Source organism: Pleurodeles waltl, chromosome 1_1, assembly GCF_031143425.1.
Source record: "Pleurodeles waltl isolate 20211129_DDA chromosome 1_1, aPleWal1.hap1.20221129, whole genome shotgun sequence".
In the NCBI taxonomy this organism is placed as follows: domain Eukaryota; kingdom Metazoa; phylum Chordata; class Amphibia; order Caudata; family Salamandridae; genus Pleurodeles; species Pleurodeles waltl.
This window is the reverse complement of record NC_090436.1, coordinates 853142065-853160548: the sequence shown is the minus strand read 5'-3', so window position 1 is coordinate 853160548 and position 18484 is coordinate 853142065. Positions and strand designations below refer to the sequence as shown.

The 18484-nt window shown below is 45.8% G+C and overlaps 1 protein-coding gene across 11 annotated transcripts in view; it reads left to right on the top strand.

The window, feature by feature from the left end:
• Positions 1–18484, top strand: part of NMRK1 (nicotinamide riboside kinase 1) — a 290988-nt gene that overhangs the window by 212177 nt on the left and 60327 nt on the right. Inside the window, exon 8 of one of the 11 annotated variants that reach the window (XM_069229265.1) lies at positions 8799–9639. The exons of the other annotated variants lie outside the window; for them this stretch is intronic. Coding sequence (XP_069085366.1) covers positions 8799–8842 — 44 coding nt within the window. The 3' untranslated portion in view covers positions 8843–9639. Of the gene's footprint in view, positions 1–8798; positions 9640–18484 lie in introns of those variants that run through there. 11 annotated transcript variants of the gene reach the window in all.

Here is an 18484-nt window from a genome sequence, read left to right as displayed (position 1 = left end):
GAGCTGTAAACTGACAAAAGCCTTTCACTACTCCAGGCACAGTATTACAGCTTCGGCTTGATAAAATACCATCCAAGCCAACCTGGTATAAGTAAAAGCAACCCCCGGTACATGTTTATATGTCATTACATCTCTTCAAAGAGGTTTAGCTTTGTCCAGACACAAGGGAGCGACAAGTTTAAGTCAAAACAAAACCCTTTCAGGGTTAGAGAGACATTTAAATTATGCAAAACAAGACAGAGAACTCTGGGTAGTTCCCAAGTTTAGGTAGACAGCAGCTCCAGTAAAGAGCACCCTGTAACACCAGCAACACTCCAGCAACACTCTGGATTTGCTCACCTCAAATGTCTGTTTTTCTAGCAAAGTTTCTAAGCATAGGATTAACACAGTGCCACCCAAGCCGAGCTAGAAAATGAAAAAGTCCTTTGCCATTTGTACAACAAAATCTTTAGGCATAGGATTAGATCAGTGCTATCCTTGCCGAGCTGTAAAATGACAAAAGCCTTTCACTACTCCAGGCACAGTATTACAGCTTTGGCTTGATAAAAAATACCACCCAAGCTAACCTGGTATAAGCAAAAGCAACCCCTGGTACATGTTTCCATGTCATTACATCTCTTCAGAGAGGTTTAGCTTTGTCCATACACAAGGGAGCAACCAGTATAAGTCAAAACAAAACCCTTTCAGGGTTACATAGATTCATAAATTATGCAAAACAAGACAGAGAACTCTGGGTAGTTCCCAAGTTTAGGTGGAGAGCAGCTCTAGTAAAGAGCACCTTGCAACATCAGCGACACTCTGGATTTGCTTACCTCCAATATCTGTTTTACTAGCATAGTTTTTAAGCATAGGATTGACACAGTGCCATCCATGCCGAGCTAGAAAATGACAAAGTCTTTTGCCATTTGTACAGCAAACTCTTTAAGCATATATATATATATACATATATATATATATATGACATTTTGTTGTTTTGACGGGAGAAATTCTGCTTCATATTTTCATTAAACAGGCGGGCGCATTTTTTGGATTGCGGCTATTTGTAATTCATGACCTTTTCATCAAGCCGATTTACTGATTATCGTGCTTGGTTTGGTTCCGCCGTACAATGAGTGGGTGCTCATCGCTGTAGATTTTATATATATACATATATATATAAAACCGTGAGTAAATATACATTTGTTAAACAGGCTTAAAGAGTATGTGTTGAATTTATCATTACAAAACTATACATATTTCTTAAAGATCTATACATATCTAGAATATACACATAATCAGATTATAAATATTTATCAACACAGGCATATGCAGTCCATTGCTGTTTGAATATCATGGTTATGAAGGAAAGAGCCAACTCTTGAGTAGTCTTCTGAAGACAAGCTAGTTATCCGTGGATCTTATTTTTGGGGGTAATGAATTCCATAGTTTGGCTGCTCGAACAGAGAAGGATGTAGCACCTATTGTCTTTTTCTTGTATGGTGGTGTTTTAAGGTGGGGTGCCAATCTTGAGCGGAGGTTTTGTTTGTTGAATGTATTTGGGTATTTTGTTTTTGATGAAAAGCGGTCCTATTCCATGAATAGCTTTGTGGGTGATTTGTTCTGAATATTTTGTAGATTTTTCATAATAGATAGCGATGATCCATGGTAGAGGCCATTGGCATAATCCAATTTGGATAGTGCAAGAGAGATAGTAGCCTTCACCTTGTTTGAAAATCCGAGGTGGCGGAAAATGCAAGCTGATGAAGCTTGATCGTGCTAATTTGTCCACTTGGTCATAAATTGTTAACTTGGAGTCCAAGGTAATTCCAAGTGTTTTAACTCCCTTGGATACTTGAGGAGGTGGTCCCAGATTGTCAGGTAAAGTGCACAGTGGGTCATAATTTTTCCAGTCGCCACACGTGAGTATTTTTGTTTTGGAAGCATTCAGTTTGAGATGGCTCAAAGTCATTCACTAATCAACAACTCTGAGTCAACTGAATATTTCTGAGTTTTCAATGTCTTTGGGACATTCTAATTTAAGTAGTATTTGTGTGTCATCTGCATAGTTGTAGCATGTGAGTTGAAAATCATTGATCATTTCTGGTTATGACACCATGTTGATGTTGAAAAGCATAGGTGAGATGATTGATCCTTAGGGGACCCCTGCTTTTGTGAGGTGGGTTCGGACAAGAAGTGGGGAGAATAGATAATAGTAGTTCTGTTTTGAAAGTAGGATGTAATCCAGTCAAGAGCAGTCCCTTCTATGCCTGCTTCATGGAGTCTTGAATTAGGGTGTCATGGTCAACAGTATCAAAGGCAGCTGAGAGATCCAAGAGAAATATTGCAGCAACTCCATTGCGGTCAACATCATGGACATCACTGTCCATGATGTTGGCTGTCACATCCTCATTGGAGTGTATATTTTCGCTAACTTTTTCATGTTTAAACATGTTCACTGATATGTGAATGTATGCTTATTACTCCTATGTGTTCTACAAACAAAAGAACATAATTCAATTTTGGTTTATATTTTTTGTCAGCCAACTAGTTTAGAACTACGCGGTCTCCTCATATGTGTCTTTAACATTGGGCTTTTGTCCTGATTATGTTTCCTGAATTTTTACTCTTTGGCCTGAATTTTGTCACTGCTCACCATTTGCATAATCTCCAGTTGGTCGCCCTTCTGTGGAGAAACTCCTCGCCCTACTTTCTCAACAAATTTAGAGGTGTTCGCTTTACATTCTCATAATCTGGTTCTATTTACAGAACAGTGATAGCTCTATGACCAATTTTCTAATACTTACAGGGTGTTTGCAAATTTTCCTAAAGGAATTCCCACACCCGCCATGGGCAATATCACAACATAGGCAGTAACGTTAGACATTTGTAAATCAATTTTCAAGTGAAAAATCATCTTTTGTGAATGGCATGTTATCAATACATTTAGCGTGTGAATAGCCTTTTTTGTTATATTTGGCAAAGCTCCACAGAAATTCCCACTATCATTACAAAATGTACAATTTATTATTTAAATGATAATATCTTACTTAAAATCGAGAGTCTAACACACTCATTAGTAGTATTTGGATTGTACAATAGACCAACAGCATCTAGTATAACAACTGAAGTGAAACTAACTTTGATTTGAGCAAATGCTTCCCATATTCATGCAAAATCCAGAATCATAAAAACAACATGGATTATATCTTGGACAAGATGGCAACAGAGCTTACAACCTGTATGTCTAAAGCCCGTTCCATCTAGTTAACAAACATTTTCACCTATAGAAAGGATGCCAAATTTACAATTACCAACAGAAGCTGCTTCTCAAAATATAATTTTATGCACTAATAAAAATTCATTCTTCCAGGCACAGTAAAACAATGGTGTGCGACAATCTTATAACTTTCAAATAGTGTCCATAGTAAATTTCAAAGCTCTTTGCTGAAAAATGTGCTTGAGTTACGGTTTCAACTGACCCAAAGTGGTTTTCATAAATGTTTCTTATTTGGTAATGGCCAATTAAGCCATTGAATAGTTTCCTTCTCAACAGTTATAATTATCACCCTTATCTTAGTTAAACACGTCTGCTAGTATCAAATTTAAGATCCCAAGTGGACCGTATGCAAAATATAGCAATACTATGCCACTTTTACAAATTCTTTATAGCGCAATATCTGTAATCGAAGATCCAGATGGATTTCCACAGTAAAAAACCTTTGCTTCTAGGACAGGAATTCCCGGAGTGACATTCCTTTTACCTTAGCCATCACCTCCAAAACCTGAAAATTTTGACATTGTAAACCATACGCGGTTCTTATGCGTCTCTTAAATGTCTTGAAGGACTGAAAACATTGTTCTTGATGACTGGGTCGTAAGGCCTGATTTAGATCTTGGCAGTAATGGGTCCAGCCATCGATTTTTCAATGGAAAGCCTGTCCGCCTACTAGGAGGTCCAGCTGCCTGAGTTAGATGTTAGCGGTCCCATACAATGTGTAACAGTCAGGTGAGTGGCGTAGTGTGGTGGTCGTTGTCATGATGTTTGTAGTTGTGCTTTTGTGTGAGTGCGTTAGTGTAGATGACTGTGTAGGTTGGTTGTTGTGGTTTTGTTGTGTGTAGGTATAGTGTCAATTGTGTGTTTATGTTGTGTCACGGATGTGTAGCAATGTGTGTTTTCAGCATGTACATATTGTGCTGGAATGGCATGTTATGATAGTGTGTATGTGGTGTAGTGTGCAGTGCGGGAGGACACACATGGCTAAGGTACAGTGTGTGTCTGCGTGTGTGTGCCTTACCTCTCTTCCATATCCACTGCCATTGTGCAATGTCAATTGGGTCATGCAATGGCCTCCCTTCATCAGCAATTCGCTGCCAGTACACTTCCTGCAGGACTGTTACATGTAAATATGGTCGGTGGGAACCCACCAGCCTGACAGCTCGGAAGAGCACTCCGTTGTGGTGGTCTGCAGCTCTGCCGCAATACATCTAAATACGGTGGTCAGAACATCGTCTACTTGACGACAAACTCGAGTCCGCGCTGCAGCAGATTGGTGTTAACACCATCAAGATCTAAATCAGGCCCATAGTTGGGGGATACCTTCTCAAATTATGTGTAAGTAAATATTCCTTGAAGATCTTTATTGTTTCTTTACACAATCCCTCAGGCACCAAACATCTACATTTTAATGTATTACAAGCTAAACATAAGTGTATGCATTACAGCCAAAACTGCTAAGGCTTTTAAAAGGTTTTGTTTAACATGCCTGTAGTCTCTAATGTACTGCCAAGCAGGTATGGGGAAGAAGTAAGCCCCAGCTGGGTTATTTTTCTGTAATTTATCTAATTGTGTGCAGTAACGCCCTGCATGTCACATGATTACAGTTGGCGGTTTATACTGGACGTGAGTGTAGTGGATACTTACAGGTGGCATGGTGGCATCTCATGAAACAAAATGAATAGGGCCAATGCTGCCCTTTACTGATCCAGCTTGTTAACAGTATACACAGGGATCAGGGCTCGGTGGGCAGGCTAGATGCATGTTGTGCTGTGACCACAGGTATTGGTCCTTTCAGTCTAGCAGTGACTGTAGTCAGACAGTAGTGGAATTGGGGTAGGAGACATGGGAGGCCTATAGCCTGTCCTCCAACATTGAGTCTCTTAGGTAGTGTAAGTAAAGACCGCACACTTGGAGATTTCCAGATAAGTGTTAAGTTTCAGTAGCACATACTGCAGGGGAACGTGGAGAGCTCTGCACTGTGAAAAGCGACAGGGGCCTTGGGAGTGATTGCTTGGGCAGTGGTCTTGGATCTCTGCCCTGAAGGTAGGTCACACTGAGTGATTTAATGTACAATATCTAGTGGCAGCTGCATGTACTGCAGCTGTTCTTAACAGACAGTGTGCGTCTTATAAATACACAGTAGCACAAGGACCTGCTTTCAAGAGGGGACCCGCCATTTTCTGTACCGCAGGGGGCACACAGGCACATTAACACAGACAATGGTCAGGGTTTGAAAATCCAGGCACAAACAACAGGAAAGAAAAATAACACACAGATACTGGAATAGGAAATACTTTTAACAATGTGCCAGACATACAAGGGGGCAGAAACCACACCTTTAAGGCATTGTGGGGCATATTTATACTCTGTTTGCACCGAATTAACGTCATGTTTTTTAAACTCCAATTCGCTGCAAAACTAACTCCATATTTATACTTTGGCGCTAGACCCGTCTAGCGCCAAATTTATGGAGTTCGTCATTTTTGGGACGTTGAAACCTACCTTGCCTTAACGAGATGCAAGGTAGGCATTCCCGTGCAAAAAATGACTCTATGGCCTTACGCCTGGGTCAGGGCAGGTGTTATGGGACCTGTGGGTCTAAGCCAACAGGTGCCCTCCCCTGGCCCCAGGGACACTACCACCCACACCAGAGGGACAGCAGAGGATGGGGTACCCCATCCCAAGTAAGTACAGGTAAATATTTTATTTTTTAAAGTGCCATAGAGGGCCCTGAAATGGTACCCCATACATGGCACTGGGTGCAAAGGCCATGCCTAGGGGACCCTGGTCCCCTGTGCTTGTCATTAGGGTGGTGGGCATGACTCCTGTCTTTTCTAAGACTGGAGTCATGTGGTATGGATGGTTTTGCGTCAGAAAATGACTCTAGGCAGCTTAGAGTCATAGTGTTTTTTACTCTAACCTGCCTAACGTCATTTTTTGGTGCAAAACCCCCTTCTTCCATACTCCCAGCCCCACTCGACTAACGTCATTTTTTTTTTTCATTTTTTTTACACTAGCCTACCCTTTGCACTGGCTTGCACCATTCCATAAATATGGTGCCCGGCTGGTGCACAGAAATGGTGCAAGCCGGTGCTAAGCTTTTTGGTGCAAAACTGCGTTAGTGCAGTTTTTCACCAAAAAGTAGAAATCAGGGCTTGTGTTACCAAATAATAGTGCTGATATCTGCACCCTTCCCTGCAACATTGGTGGATACTGCTTAGCACACAATGAATGAAACAACTCAGACAACATGTAGTTTGGTGGGAAATAAATTTGCTGCAGGTTTATTTCAGGAAATGACATACGCCAACTTGTGTTTTAACTTATGGGCGATCGAGGAGCAGGCAGCGCTAAGTAACCTAAGCAGCCTACCTGCCTGATGAGCCAAACTGCACCATGGGACAACCCATTTGGTGCTTCACTTCTAGTTGGGGCATTTCCATCCCTTAAAGACCGTGGGCCACCAGTTCAGGAGCAGAACTCGTGCCTCTGAGGACGACGTATCACCAAGCAAGCCCATAGTTACTCAAGCTTGCAATCGCCCGAGTGATCAACAGGGCGCCATCACATACATCCCAGGGTTATGGCGTAAAGACTCCCGGGTTTTGGCATAGAGCACCCCTCCTGAGTTCCTGGCGATGGTACCCTTACATACTAAAGTTACCTTCGGGCTCCCTGCAACACCGCCTTCAACACAAATGAACAATTAAAAAAGCTCAGTACAAGTAAAGAGTCTCCACCACCGGGCTGCTGGGCACTAGGGCAGGTGACAGCTTGTTCTGCCAGGGCGACAAAGAGGACTGCACCTGGATGGGGTAAGTATTAATACCGGGGCCCCAGACCTCTGAGCACCAGAAGTAACATGGAGAGAGAACACCGGATGAGGCGGACTCCCTGGTGGTCCCAATGAAAGACCTGCTGGGGGAGTGTGCCAGAATGAGGCACCAGGAGGCTGCCCTTTTAGGAAAGCACTCTTTGTGCGCTGAGGGCAGCTGCAGGGGCATGAACGTGGAAGAAAGGAGACAACATACTGGGACGGGAAATGCACGGTAACATGGAAGACAGATGGCATAGGGGAACCTAAATCTGGATATGAGATACTATAAACTCATCACTACTGTGAGACATACTCACCACAGCTAATCACTATGAGACAGTACCTGGCAGCAAGATGAATAGATACTGACTCACAGATGTATGTCCCACCCCTTTTCCCTGCTTAACACTTCTAGAGTGCAGTGACATCTACTCAGAGACAAGGAGATTCACACTCAAACTTGGACATGGGCACTCCCAACCCAGGAGACACAACTATTTATAAAAGCGTACATTTGCCTCTGCAGAGTGACACTACCAATTCAGTACTGATTTACAAAATTCCTCAGATTCACAAATCTTTCCAGGAGATTGCTTTGAAAGCTGCTGAGGCTGGTTTTCATGTGCACTCGAGGGAATGTTGTGAATTCTTGCTTCCGCCTATGCACTGATTTTTCTCCTGCTGTGTCTGTACATAGCTTTCAATTACATTAAACCTACTGAAATATCAAAGCCTTGATAGAAAGACATGTTTTTTCTTGTCCTTTTTCCTCCATTGGGAACATTCTCCCCCAAGATGAACTTTTTTTTTTGCTACACCTGCAACATTTTTAGGGTTTTTACCCTTTCACTTATCGTCCTCCAAAGTGATTAATTTTCGCCCTCGTTTGGAATAAATTCCAAACCATTTCCAGGGTGGGAAAGGATCGAGAGGAGTTTGTGAGTGACCACCGACTGGACGTTCGTACACTTCCAAGGTTCACCACTTCTTAAAAACCCCCACTCTTCAACCCTTGCGTGGGATTTGCTCCCAGGATTTTTACACATGCACAGCGTAATATTCTGTGGGAGTACAATGCACACTGCCAACCCTCCCAGTTCAGGGTGAAGACTACCAATTTCAAGGCTAGACTCCTGCATCCCGCTTCCTGCATGCAGACACCTGTTTCAGAGTTTTGTAAAACTTCTGTCACGCACACTTCAATCTCCCGCTCCAAGATTTGCCTCTAACATCAAAGATTAACTCTGTCCTTAATTCTTGGAGGGTGGACTTAGAGCATGTGACTGGCCTGGACATTTTATTTTTTGTAGTTTCACATAGCACAAATAAAAACAGAGTTTAGAATGGAGCTTAGCTTTAAAGGACAAGTGGCAGTTGTTTTTTTTTTACGTGATTGAAGCATCATGTGGAAGTTCAGTTTCTTTTACAGACAGCACATTTTCCATTGAGATGGCAACTAAATTTGCACAGATATACAGTTTCCCTGATAAAACAATATTGCGCACAAATAATGTGTGGACATCACTATTATCCTATTGCTCCTATTAAAATGAATGTTCCCATCACACTTCAGAATTACAATAATAGGTGAATCATTTTTGCTTTTATAACTGCTGATGTGTACAGTTCAGACACATTAAAATTTTGTTGTGTATTACAAAGAATGACACTTCTTGTACTCCAGCAAGATTGTCACCTAATTCACTTTTCTTTCTCTGACTGCAGAGCGAGAGGAGTTTGTAAACACCAATCACCATGTTACAAAATAAGCACCAATTTGTCAGAAGACATAACCTGGCATTTGACCTCTGTCTTTGAAGCACAGCAAAAGTGACAAGATAAATACTGAATTCAAAGGCATCTTTATTTATTGCTTGGACTTCCATGAACCACCAAAAATCAGCTGGTCCACAGTTCGGGAAACACTGAAATAAATAAATTTGAAGTATCTGAAGGATAGGAGATGTAATCAGGAAGGAGGGGAGTCACTCAGTGGTAGGACAGTACTGGAGTCTGGGAACAGGTGTTCATTGAGAGCATATTTGAATGTATGAAGTAATATAACTTAATGTAGGTCAGTGGGAAGGGTGTTCCGACTGAGAGGTCAAAGAAAAAAGAAGTAACGAATTGCTGTGTCATGTGTGGAGGGTTGGATTTTCATTGGTCACGCATGTTTTGAGTAGAGGCATAACAACTGAGGGTTTGTAGTAATCGGTCTCTTGCCGCTAAAGCAGATGTGAAGAGAGTTCTATGCTCCTAGAAGGGTTAAAGGAAATACTGTAAAAGCCAGCTGGTACAAAACAAATGGTAAAACCCTTGACCCGTTTTGCAAAGATTTGTGCATAAGTAGCTTTGACTTATTATTGTATCAATGTTGACTACAAAGTATGCTAAAAGAATAAGACAAAGCAATATCTGTGTGAATCAGCCCCCTTGTATAGAGCGTATATATTTATTCACAACCTCAAAAGAGAGCAATTTCAACTTCTATCTTACCATAGAAATATGTAAAAATGCTAATTTAAGACAAATAAAATGCAAAAATTAAAAAGACAATAACAATATGTGTTATTAGTCCGGACCATGCTGTAAGGTAACGATTTATTTGCAGCCATTATTATTTTATCAATAAACATTGGACATAAACATTTCTGACTAATATTTGGACACCTGAATAAGACATGTTTTAAATCCTGTATGCACAATTACACAAAGCACATAAACATAGATCCATGTTCAGTATTACTCACTTCACCGTATTGAATTTAGATGGCACTCCCTCAGTAAAAACTTGAATTTTGCGGTCATATTACATTACAGTATACATTTATCTAAAACCTGTATTTATTTGGTCTACATTTTTCAGATTGCCCTTGCTTTCATAAACCTTTAGCTACTTGGTAGCAGTGAAGGAGAGATCTCGAACCTCACAATTGTCTGTATGCTCAAAGTGAGAACGGATATTTGCTCAAGGCCTCTCTACTTAAGTATCCTTAACGATACATTTTAAGTCCCCAATGATATTCCAAAATGTAAATCGCTTTTTTTTTTTTATTTAGTAAAATCATTAGTATACACTTTTTGTCTTCTTTGGAGTTCACAAATACTTTTCTCCAATCCTCTCTTGCAGAAATGCTTTATAGTTACTGCTTTTTCGTTACTGCCACAAACAAATTCTTATAATATTGTTAACAGCCACATTGTTTTTGTATTAGTACATTTGTCTTTAGGAAAATGAAGAATCAATCCTGTTAGGATTATTCTATATGCAGGTTGTGGGCAATGTGGTATTTCAGTCTCGGGGCATCCCTAGCCACAGCTGGGTGGCAGATGTGCCTTAGCACCGCTCCAATAGATGGCTTCTGACCCGGACCCATCCGAAGGGGTACAGGCGCTGGACCCCCACCCTGCAACTCCCCGTGACCCTGAGGCAGCCCCGGGAAGCATCCAGGCAGAGACGAACAGCGGGGCCTGAATCCGCACTGGTAAGCGGAGGATGAGGCCTGAGGCGTGTGTCGTGTCTTTGGGGGCCCTAAGCTTGGAGGCCAGAAAGTGCTGGTCTTGCACTTGCAAGCATCAGTACCCAAGGCTGAGCACATACAAGTCAGCGGGTGCACCGCTTGATGGAGGAGCAGCAAGGCAACCTCCATCCCCACCTTCAAAGTAACATCCACCTAGTAGGACCCCCAAAGGGTGTGGAGGGCTTGAACCCTATCAACTTCTTTGAAAACTGGCTATCCAAAACGATGTCACCCACAGGCCTGTTGCCCTTCTTCCTGCTGGAGAGAATACACAGAGTGCCAGATGGCGTCCCCCGCTTCTCCTTCCTGGAAGCATCACGGAGGCCAGTGGTGGCCCAGGTAGTGAACTTCCGTGATAATGAAACCATCAAATGCTCGTGTAGGTGCAAAGGTTGCCCCCAAAGGGGGCATAAAGGGCCGGCGCCTTAACGGCTGCCTTGGCCCGGAAGGGACCAGTCAAACCGGTTTGGAAGGGCACGCGCCAACTTGGTGGCGGCGCCCCTTCCCTCCCCCCCCGGCAAAGGGGGGAAAGGTGAGGAACACAAAGTGGCCAATGGGTGAGTTTGGTATCGTTCAAACCCCCCAATGGCCTCACAGCAAAGCACAACTTGGGGTCAAGGGGGGACCATTTAAGGAGAGCGGGTCCCCAACTACGGGCAGTTCATGACCGGGACAACACGCTTGGGACATCAACACGGAACGATGGCACGGCAAACCACGGGCCAAGTTTGCTCCTCCGCCGCAGCAGTGCACCAGGGCACCCGGCCGTCCCAAACACCTGGATTGTGGGGGACCGTTCACCTTGGGTGACGCGACCCCGCAAAGTAAGCCAGCAATACCCGTGTCAAGTTTGGCAGCCCTCTGGGACCCGGGCACCCACCTTGCAGCCGACTCCCTCGAGGGCACTCACCACATAGTGGCTTGCTTCCTGGCACCTGACTTGGAAGCGGGGACTGCCCAGCCGGGTGACGCGACCCGCCCGCCCACCAGCCTGCGTGACCGCCGCAAGCCAGCACTCTCCGACGGGAAAGTTCCTCCGCACGCCAGCTCTGGAAGCAGGTACCGCCCAGCCGGGCTACGCGCCCCGTTCGCCACCGACGAGATCTTCGTAAGCCAGTACGCCCCCAAGGGTAAGTTCTTCCGCGCCGCTGGCTCCAGGAAGCGGGGACCGCCCAGCCGGGCGACGCGACCCATTTGGGGAGCACATGCAGCAGACCAGACCAACCCGACACACTTCTGCGTGTATGCTCACCTGCGCCGCCGGTCCACAAAGCAGGGACCGCCCATCAGGGCGACGCAACCCATCTTTCGTATCCGGCACGGCCAGCCATGGACTGGCGCACTCAGTACCCACCTGCGGGTAAGCCCTTCCTGATCGAGAAGCGGGGACCCCCCCACCCCCCGGCGGGGCAACGCGAGCCATTATTTCAAGCCGGCGCGTCTCCGAAAGCGGGTAAGAGCCACTTGCATCTGCCCCCGAGGCAACCAAGATTTATTTTGAACGTTTTCCCTTCCTGCACAGGAAGTGGGAACTCCCCAGCTGGGCCACGCAAGCCTTTTATTTAATCCTGCGCGTCCCCGAAAACTGGCAGGACCACTTGCATCTGCCCCCGAGGCAACCAGGATTTGTTTTGAACGTTTGCCAACACGTGGTTTCACTTGCATCCGCCGGCTCACCTGACACATAACAAGAATTCCCGATGTAACCAAGCTTTAATTTTAACCTTTTCCAGTACATGCGTGCTACTGCTGTTAAACGTGGGACCTCTAGCAAAGGAACAAACACAGTTAAAGACACTACAAAGTGCACAGGGCTCCACCCAATTTGCTCATATTGATCAAGTTAAGCATCCTTTATTGTGCCTGCGGTAGAATTCTTTTTGGTTACTCAAAGAACATTTTGTCATTTTTTAAACCCCAAACCAGCCCTCTTTTTGCAAGCACAAGAGATCGTGAGATCGCCCACGTGCCAGGGAGCTGTGGTCAGAAATTGTTTCTTTATTCCACACCGCCATGGAAGAAGATCAAGTAGTCGAACAGCAGGATGACTTGGAAAGAATGATAGCGCATATGAGGGCAGAAGCAATAATACGTGGAAAAGACTGGCTGCGCGCAAAGATGGAGGAGAAAGGCGAGGAAGGCCGATCATAGGACAGCTCCAGCCTGTTTGGACTTAACAGACGTATCAAGCGCTGCAGGAAACATCTTGCTTCCCCCACAGAGGTCAAGTAAGCGCCAGAGGACGGAGGGAAAGCCAGCCAAAAAGGCAAGGAGCACGGACCACACCACTGAGGATCCTCCCACGATAGCACCAGCGTCCAACATCTCACGCATACCAGCAGAGGGAGAGCATATAAGCGCGATAATTAAAGAATATTATAAATCATTGCTATTGCGTGGGAATGGGCCAGGGCCAGTCATGGAAGGGCAGGGTCCTGTAGACAGGCAGCCAGGCACCCAAGCAGTGAGCAAAGAGCATCTTACAACAGGGGACCCCCTTACAGCATGGGGCGTGCAAGGGAAGGTAGCAGATACGCCAACGGGTATGGGGAACGCGCCAGAGTCTTACGCAAGAACATCCCTGGGACCCCCAGCTATGACGACAAGAGCCACGGGCCTAGCAACAGCCATCCTGCTTGCAGTAAAAGAAAGAATATGGAGAAAGGAGTTTATAGACATTTTTACCCTGCTGGAAATCCAGCTAGAAGGCTTAGATCTTACCGTATGTGATAAAAAGGAGGAAGACAGGAGGGAAAGAAAGAGAGCTAGGAAGGAGAGAAATTTTAAGAATTGGTTAGACGCTTTCAGAATAATGGCCTACGTCACAGTAGAGAAATTCCAGCGCGGCGGATCTCTGGTTGTATGAGTCCAAAATACATGAAGCACACCACCAATTCCCGGGGGACGCCAGGCTTGAATATGATAAAAGTTTTAGACTAAAAATGCAGGACCACCCAGAGATGGAGAGGAACCAGGAGGATGTCTCCAGCTACATCCATAAGATGATGGTGGCCAAGGAGGTTAGCTCCTGGGCCGGTAAGGGGGACCATTCCTTTGAGAACGCGCAGCAAAAAAGCAGATGTGACAAACACAAAGCACCATATAGACACAAACCCTGGCACAGCGTGAGAGCGCAAGGCGACATGGGACCGCAGGCTATCTGCTGGAAATTTGAGACAGACGAATGCACCTGGGGGCAAAACTGCAAGTTTAGACACATCTGCTCAGCTTGTGGGGGGAACACCCAGGGGCGACATGCAAGAAACACAGGCACAAATCTGACAAGAAAGATAAGAAAAAGAGGCACTAGTGCTAATCCACCAGCCAATTTCAAATCTAACCAAATGATCTTGAGACTAGCCAAGTCACCAATCGATACTCAATTATTGAGAAAACTAGCAAATGAATACTATAACAAAAAGGATGCGATCACACTGGTAAGGGTCTTTGAGGAAGGTTTCTTTATCCCGGTAAAAGGACAGATAACGGGAGGGAATGCCAGTAACCTGAAATCAGCCAGGGAACACCCACAAGTAATTCAGCAAAAAATTGAAAAGGAATTAAGGTTAGGGCGCATTGAGGGACCCCTGATAGCCCCCCTCCCCAAAGATCTAATTATCTTACCACTGGGAGTGGTACCCAAGAAAGAAGCAGGCCAGTTCAGACTAATACATACTTATCATACCCCGAAGGCGCATCAGTTAATGACAGCATTCCAGAGGAAGCTTGCTCAGTAGGTTATGCCACAGTGGAGGATGCAATCGACATGATCAAAGCAGCAGGCAAAGGAGCACTATTAGCAAAAGCGGACATTGAATCGGCATTCAGATTATTGCCAGTACACCCGGACAGTTATCACCTGTTGGGTTTTCAACACAACGGGCGGCTGTACATAGACAAAGCCATGCCAATGGGCTGCTCCATCGCATGCGCATACTTTGAACAATTTAGCACATTCCTGGAATGGGCTCTACACAGGAAACACCCGGCAGGTGGAAAAATGCACTACTTGGACGATTTCCTATTTGTAGGGGAGGCTGACACAGGGATATGTGCCAGCCTTCTGAAGGCTTTTCAGACCTTATCTGAAGAATTGGGTGTCCCCTTAGCAGCAGAAAAGACAGCAGGCCCAACAACATCATTAGTGTTCCTTGGTATTGAATTAGACTCAGCCGCTGGAACATTCAGGCTACCGGAGGAGAAGGTAGACGATCTGAGGGCAGAAATCAAGTACCTGCTGGGAAGACAGAAAGCAACCCTGGGGGAAGTACAGAGGATGGTCGGAAAACTTAACTTCGCAACCAGGGCCATCCCAGCAGGCAGGGTTTTCGCACGGAGGTTAAGTAGACTGACAGCAGGCCTGTGCGAAAAGCATCACCACGTGAGACTGGGAGCAGGGGTTAAAAGCGATCTCACCATGTGGGACTCCTTCTTGGAGTAGTTCAACAGCCGGCTCATCTGGAGAGAGGGCTGGATATCGGCTAGGGAAATTTCACTATTCACAGACGCTGCAGGGGGTTGTAGCTTCAGGGCCATCCTGGGCAGGAAATGGTGCGCTGGCAAGTGGCCAGCCAGATGGTACGAGCTAGGGATAAACAAGAACATCACATTTTTTTTAACTCTTCCCCATCGTGATAGCCTTGACTATCTGGAATGACCAGTTAAAAAACATGAAAATAACCCTGTGGTCCGACAACTTTGGCGTAGTCATGGCCATTAACAAGGGGTCCGCCTCCTGCCCCAACTCGCTGAGGCTGTTGAGGCACCTAGTATACATCCAGCTCAAAGGCAACCTGGATCTTAGGGCAAGACATGGACAGGGCATAAAAAACTCACAGGCAGACGCCCTTTCTCCTTCTCAGATGGACAGATTCAGGAAGCTCGCCCCAGAAGCAAGCCGCAGGATGACACAGTTTCCGACAGAAATGTGGGAACTGGCGGAACAGACCTGTCTTTACTAATGCAGAATGCATTCAAACCAGAGACACTCAGAAGGTACAACAAATACGCCAAGGTCGTCATGGAAATAGGGGGCCTGGATTCGCTGACAGACCCTGCGGCATCCAGAGCAGCTGCAGAGCGATTCATCATGTTGGCTTTTAAGCAGGGGAAAACAAAATTGTGGGGTCCAGGCGCACCTGGCGGCGGTGGCCCATTACTCGAAGTTACAAACCGGCAACGACCCCACCGCAGCACATTACATTAAAACTGCAATGAAAGGCTGGAAACGTCTCGAGGGGAACAGAACAGACACCAGACACCCCATTGATTTTAACAAACTGAGCCTTTTATTAGATACAATACAAACGATAGCGGAGAAACGGTACGAGGTGCTAGTGTTCAGCGCTGCTTTCGCCATAGCCTTTTTCAGGGCATTCAGAGTGGGAGAGCTGGTGGCCTCAGCCAATAAATCAGGTGGCAACAGCTGCCTGCAAACAGAGGATTGCCATTTAGGGCCAGACAGGGTAACCTTAACACTGAGGAGGTCAAAAACAGACCAGAGTGGCAGGGGTTCCAAGATTGAGCTGTAATGCATAAAGCAAGCAAAGTATTGCCTGGTATGCATTTTAAGAGATTATTTAGCTACATGCCCCAGAGGGCCAGGCCCTTTGTTTAGGCTTTTAAACGGGGATTACTTGAGCAGATTCCAGTTCACCGCCGTCATGCGAAAAGCATTAGAAAAGGCAGGCCTCCCCCTTTGGAGTTTAGTTCCCACTCTTTTCTTATTGGGGCCGCCACAACAGCAGCTGGTCTAGGATTAGATGCAAGCGCCATCAAAGCGGTCGGCAGACGGCGTTCAAAAGCTTACAGAAGTTATGTACGCCCACATCTGTTGTGATGGAATTGTGTCATTGCATTGGCAGGTGCACCTCCCAAGCCCATATGGATAATTGGACATTCGTTTATATCCAGATTACAAACATGGTGGAAACAAAACATCAATATCAAAAGGAGAGACAGGCCAACAAAAGCAATACGATGGTTGGGTTTCCCGGGCATGAGATGGTCACAGCTCCAACAGACCCTACAAAACCTACTAGAGGCCTCACAAAGACACCCCGGCACATTAATTATACACCTGGGAGGGAACGATCTGCCTACAGTGGGGAGAAAGGTCCTGCTGAGCGAAATCAGGCAGACACTTTGGGCCCTCACTGGACTTTGCGGGAACACCACCATCATCTGGTCAGAGATTATCCCTAGAATCACATGGCGGGGGCAACATTATGCAAGGCAGTGGATAACTCCAGGAGGAAACTGAACATCGCGGTCGCCAAATATTGCAAAGTGAATGGCCTGGAGAGCATCCGTTATGGGTTGATCCACCCAAGGCGGCCAGAACTCTATGCGATGGACGGCATACACTTGTCAACGGAAGGGATGGCCATCTTCTGGTCCAACCTGGAGGCTGGGATGGAATGAAAAAAATATATATATTTTATAGCAACGGGGGGAGCTGCCAAGAGACGTAAGCCTCTCGGACAGCGTGGCGGTAATTAAACAAGGTTTTACCAAAAATGTATTGGAAACGCACCCAGTAAGGGTGTGTGCAAACAAAAAGCCACACACCTGGGGATGCCTCACGGCAGGGTGTAAGGTGGCCAACTAAGGGGAGTAAGCGGAACACGGCACTCGCAGCCCAGACCCGCCAGATCGGATAGCAGGGCATAGGTAGCGAGTTGGGCCTAATCCAAAGGACTTAAAGCTACCCCCTGCAACAACGTGGTAAAACGAACTCTGTTGGAGTGAGCCCCCTCCCAAAAAGCGAAAGGTGGGACTGCCAGAAAAGAAGGGCAAAAGAAGACATGGCAAACGGAGGCCAGGACTCGAAGGCCCACCAGTCACTGCAAATTGTAAAAAATTGTTGAAAGTCGAATTTATTAACTTTATAAGCTGAATGTTTGAATTGTCATAAGTACGCATTTCATTGGCAGTGATTTACACTAAAGGATGTACTACATCACGGGTAGTTGCACGTCTGTTCACAGTAATAAAGCGGCCGATTAATCCACATTTAAAACATTGTTAACGTCTGATTTCATGCATGCCGCTATGTCATAAGTAACACAAGTAAATAAATGTGGTTTCATAATGCCAATTCTGGAGTGAGTCAAGTGCAGGAGTTAGTGCAAAGGCCGCCCCCAAAGGGGGCATAAAGGGCCGACGCCTTAACGGCTGCCTTGGCCCGGAAGGGACCGTTCAAACCGGTTTGGGAGGGCGCGCGCTAACTTGGTGGCGGTGCCCCTTACCTCCCCCCTCCGGCAAAGGGGGGGGAAAGGTGAGGGACGCAAAGTGGTCAATGGGGGAGTTTGGTATTGTTCAAACCCCCAAATGGCTTCACAGGAAAACACAACATGGGGTCAAGGGGGGACCATTTAAGGAGCGCGGGTCCCCAACTATGGGCAGTTCGTGACCGGGACAACACGCTTAGGACATCAAAACGGAACACCACTCACCCACCCCAACGACGAGAGCATCCAGTCGCAATGCCGGACAGACAAAAGGGGCAGGCGGTAATTAAACAAGGTTTTACCAAATATTTATCTGAACGCACCCAGTAAGGGGGTGTGCGAACAAAAAGCCACACACCTGGGGATGCCTCACGGCAGGGTGTAAGATGGCCAACTAAGGGGCGTAAGCGGAACACGGCACTCGCAGCCTAGACCCGCCAGATCGGATGGCAGGGCATAGGTAGCGAGTTGGGCCTAATCCAAAGAACTTAAAGCTACCCCCTGCAACAACGTGGTAAAACGAACTCAATTGGAGTGAGCCCCCTCCCAAAAAGCGAAAGGTGGGACTGCCAGAAAAGAAGGGCAAAAGGAGACATGGCAAACGGAGGCCAGAACTCGATGGCCCACCAGTCACTGCAAATTGTAAAAAATTGTTGAA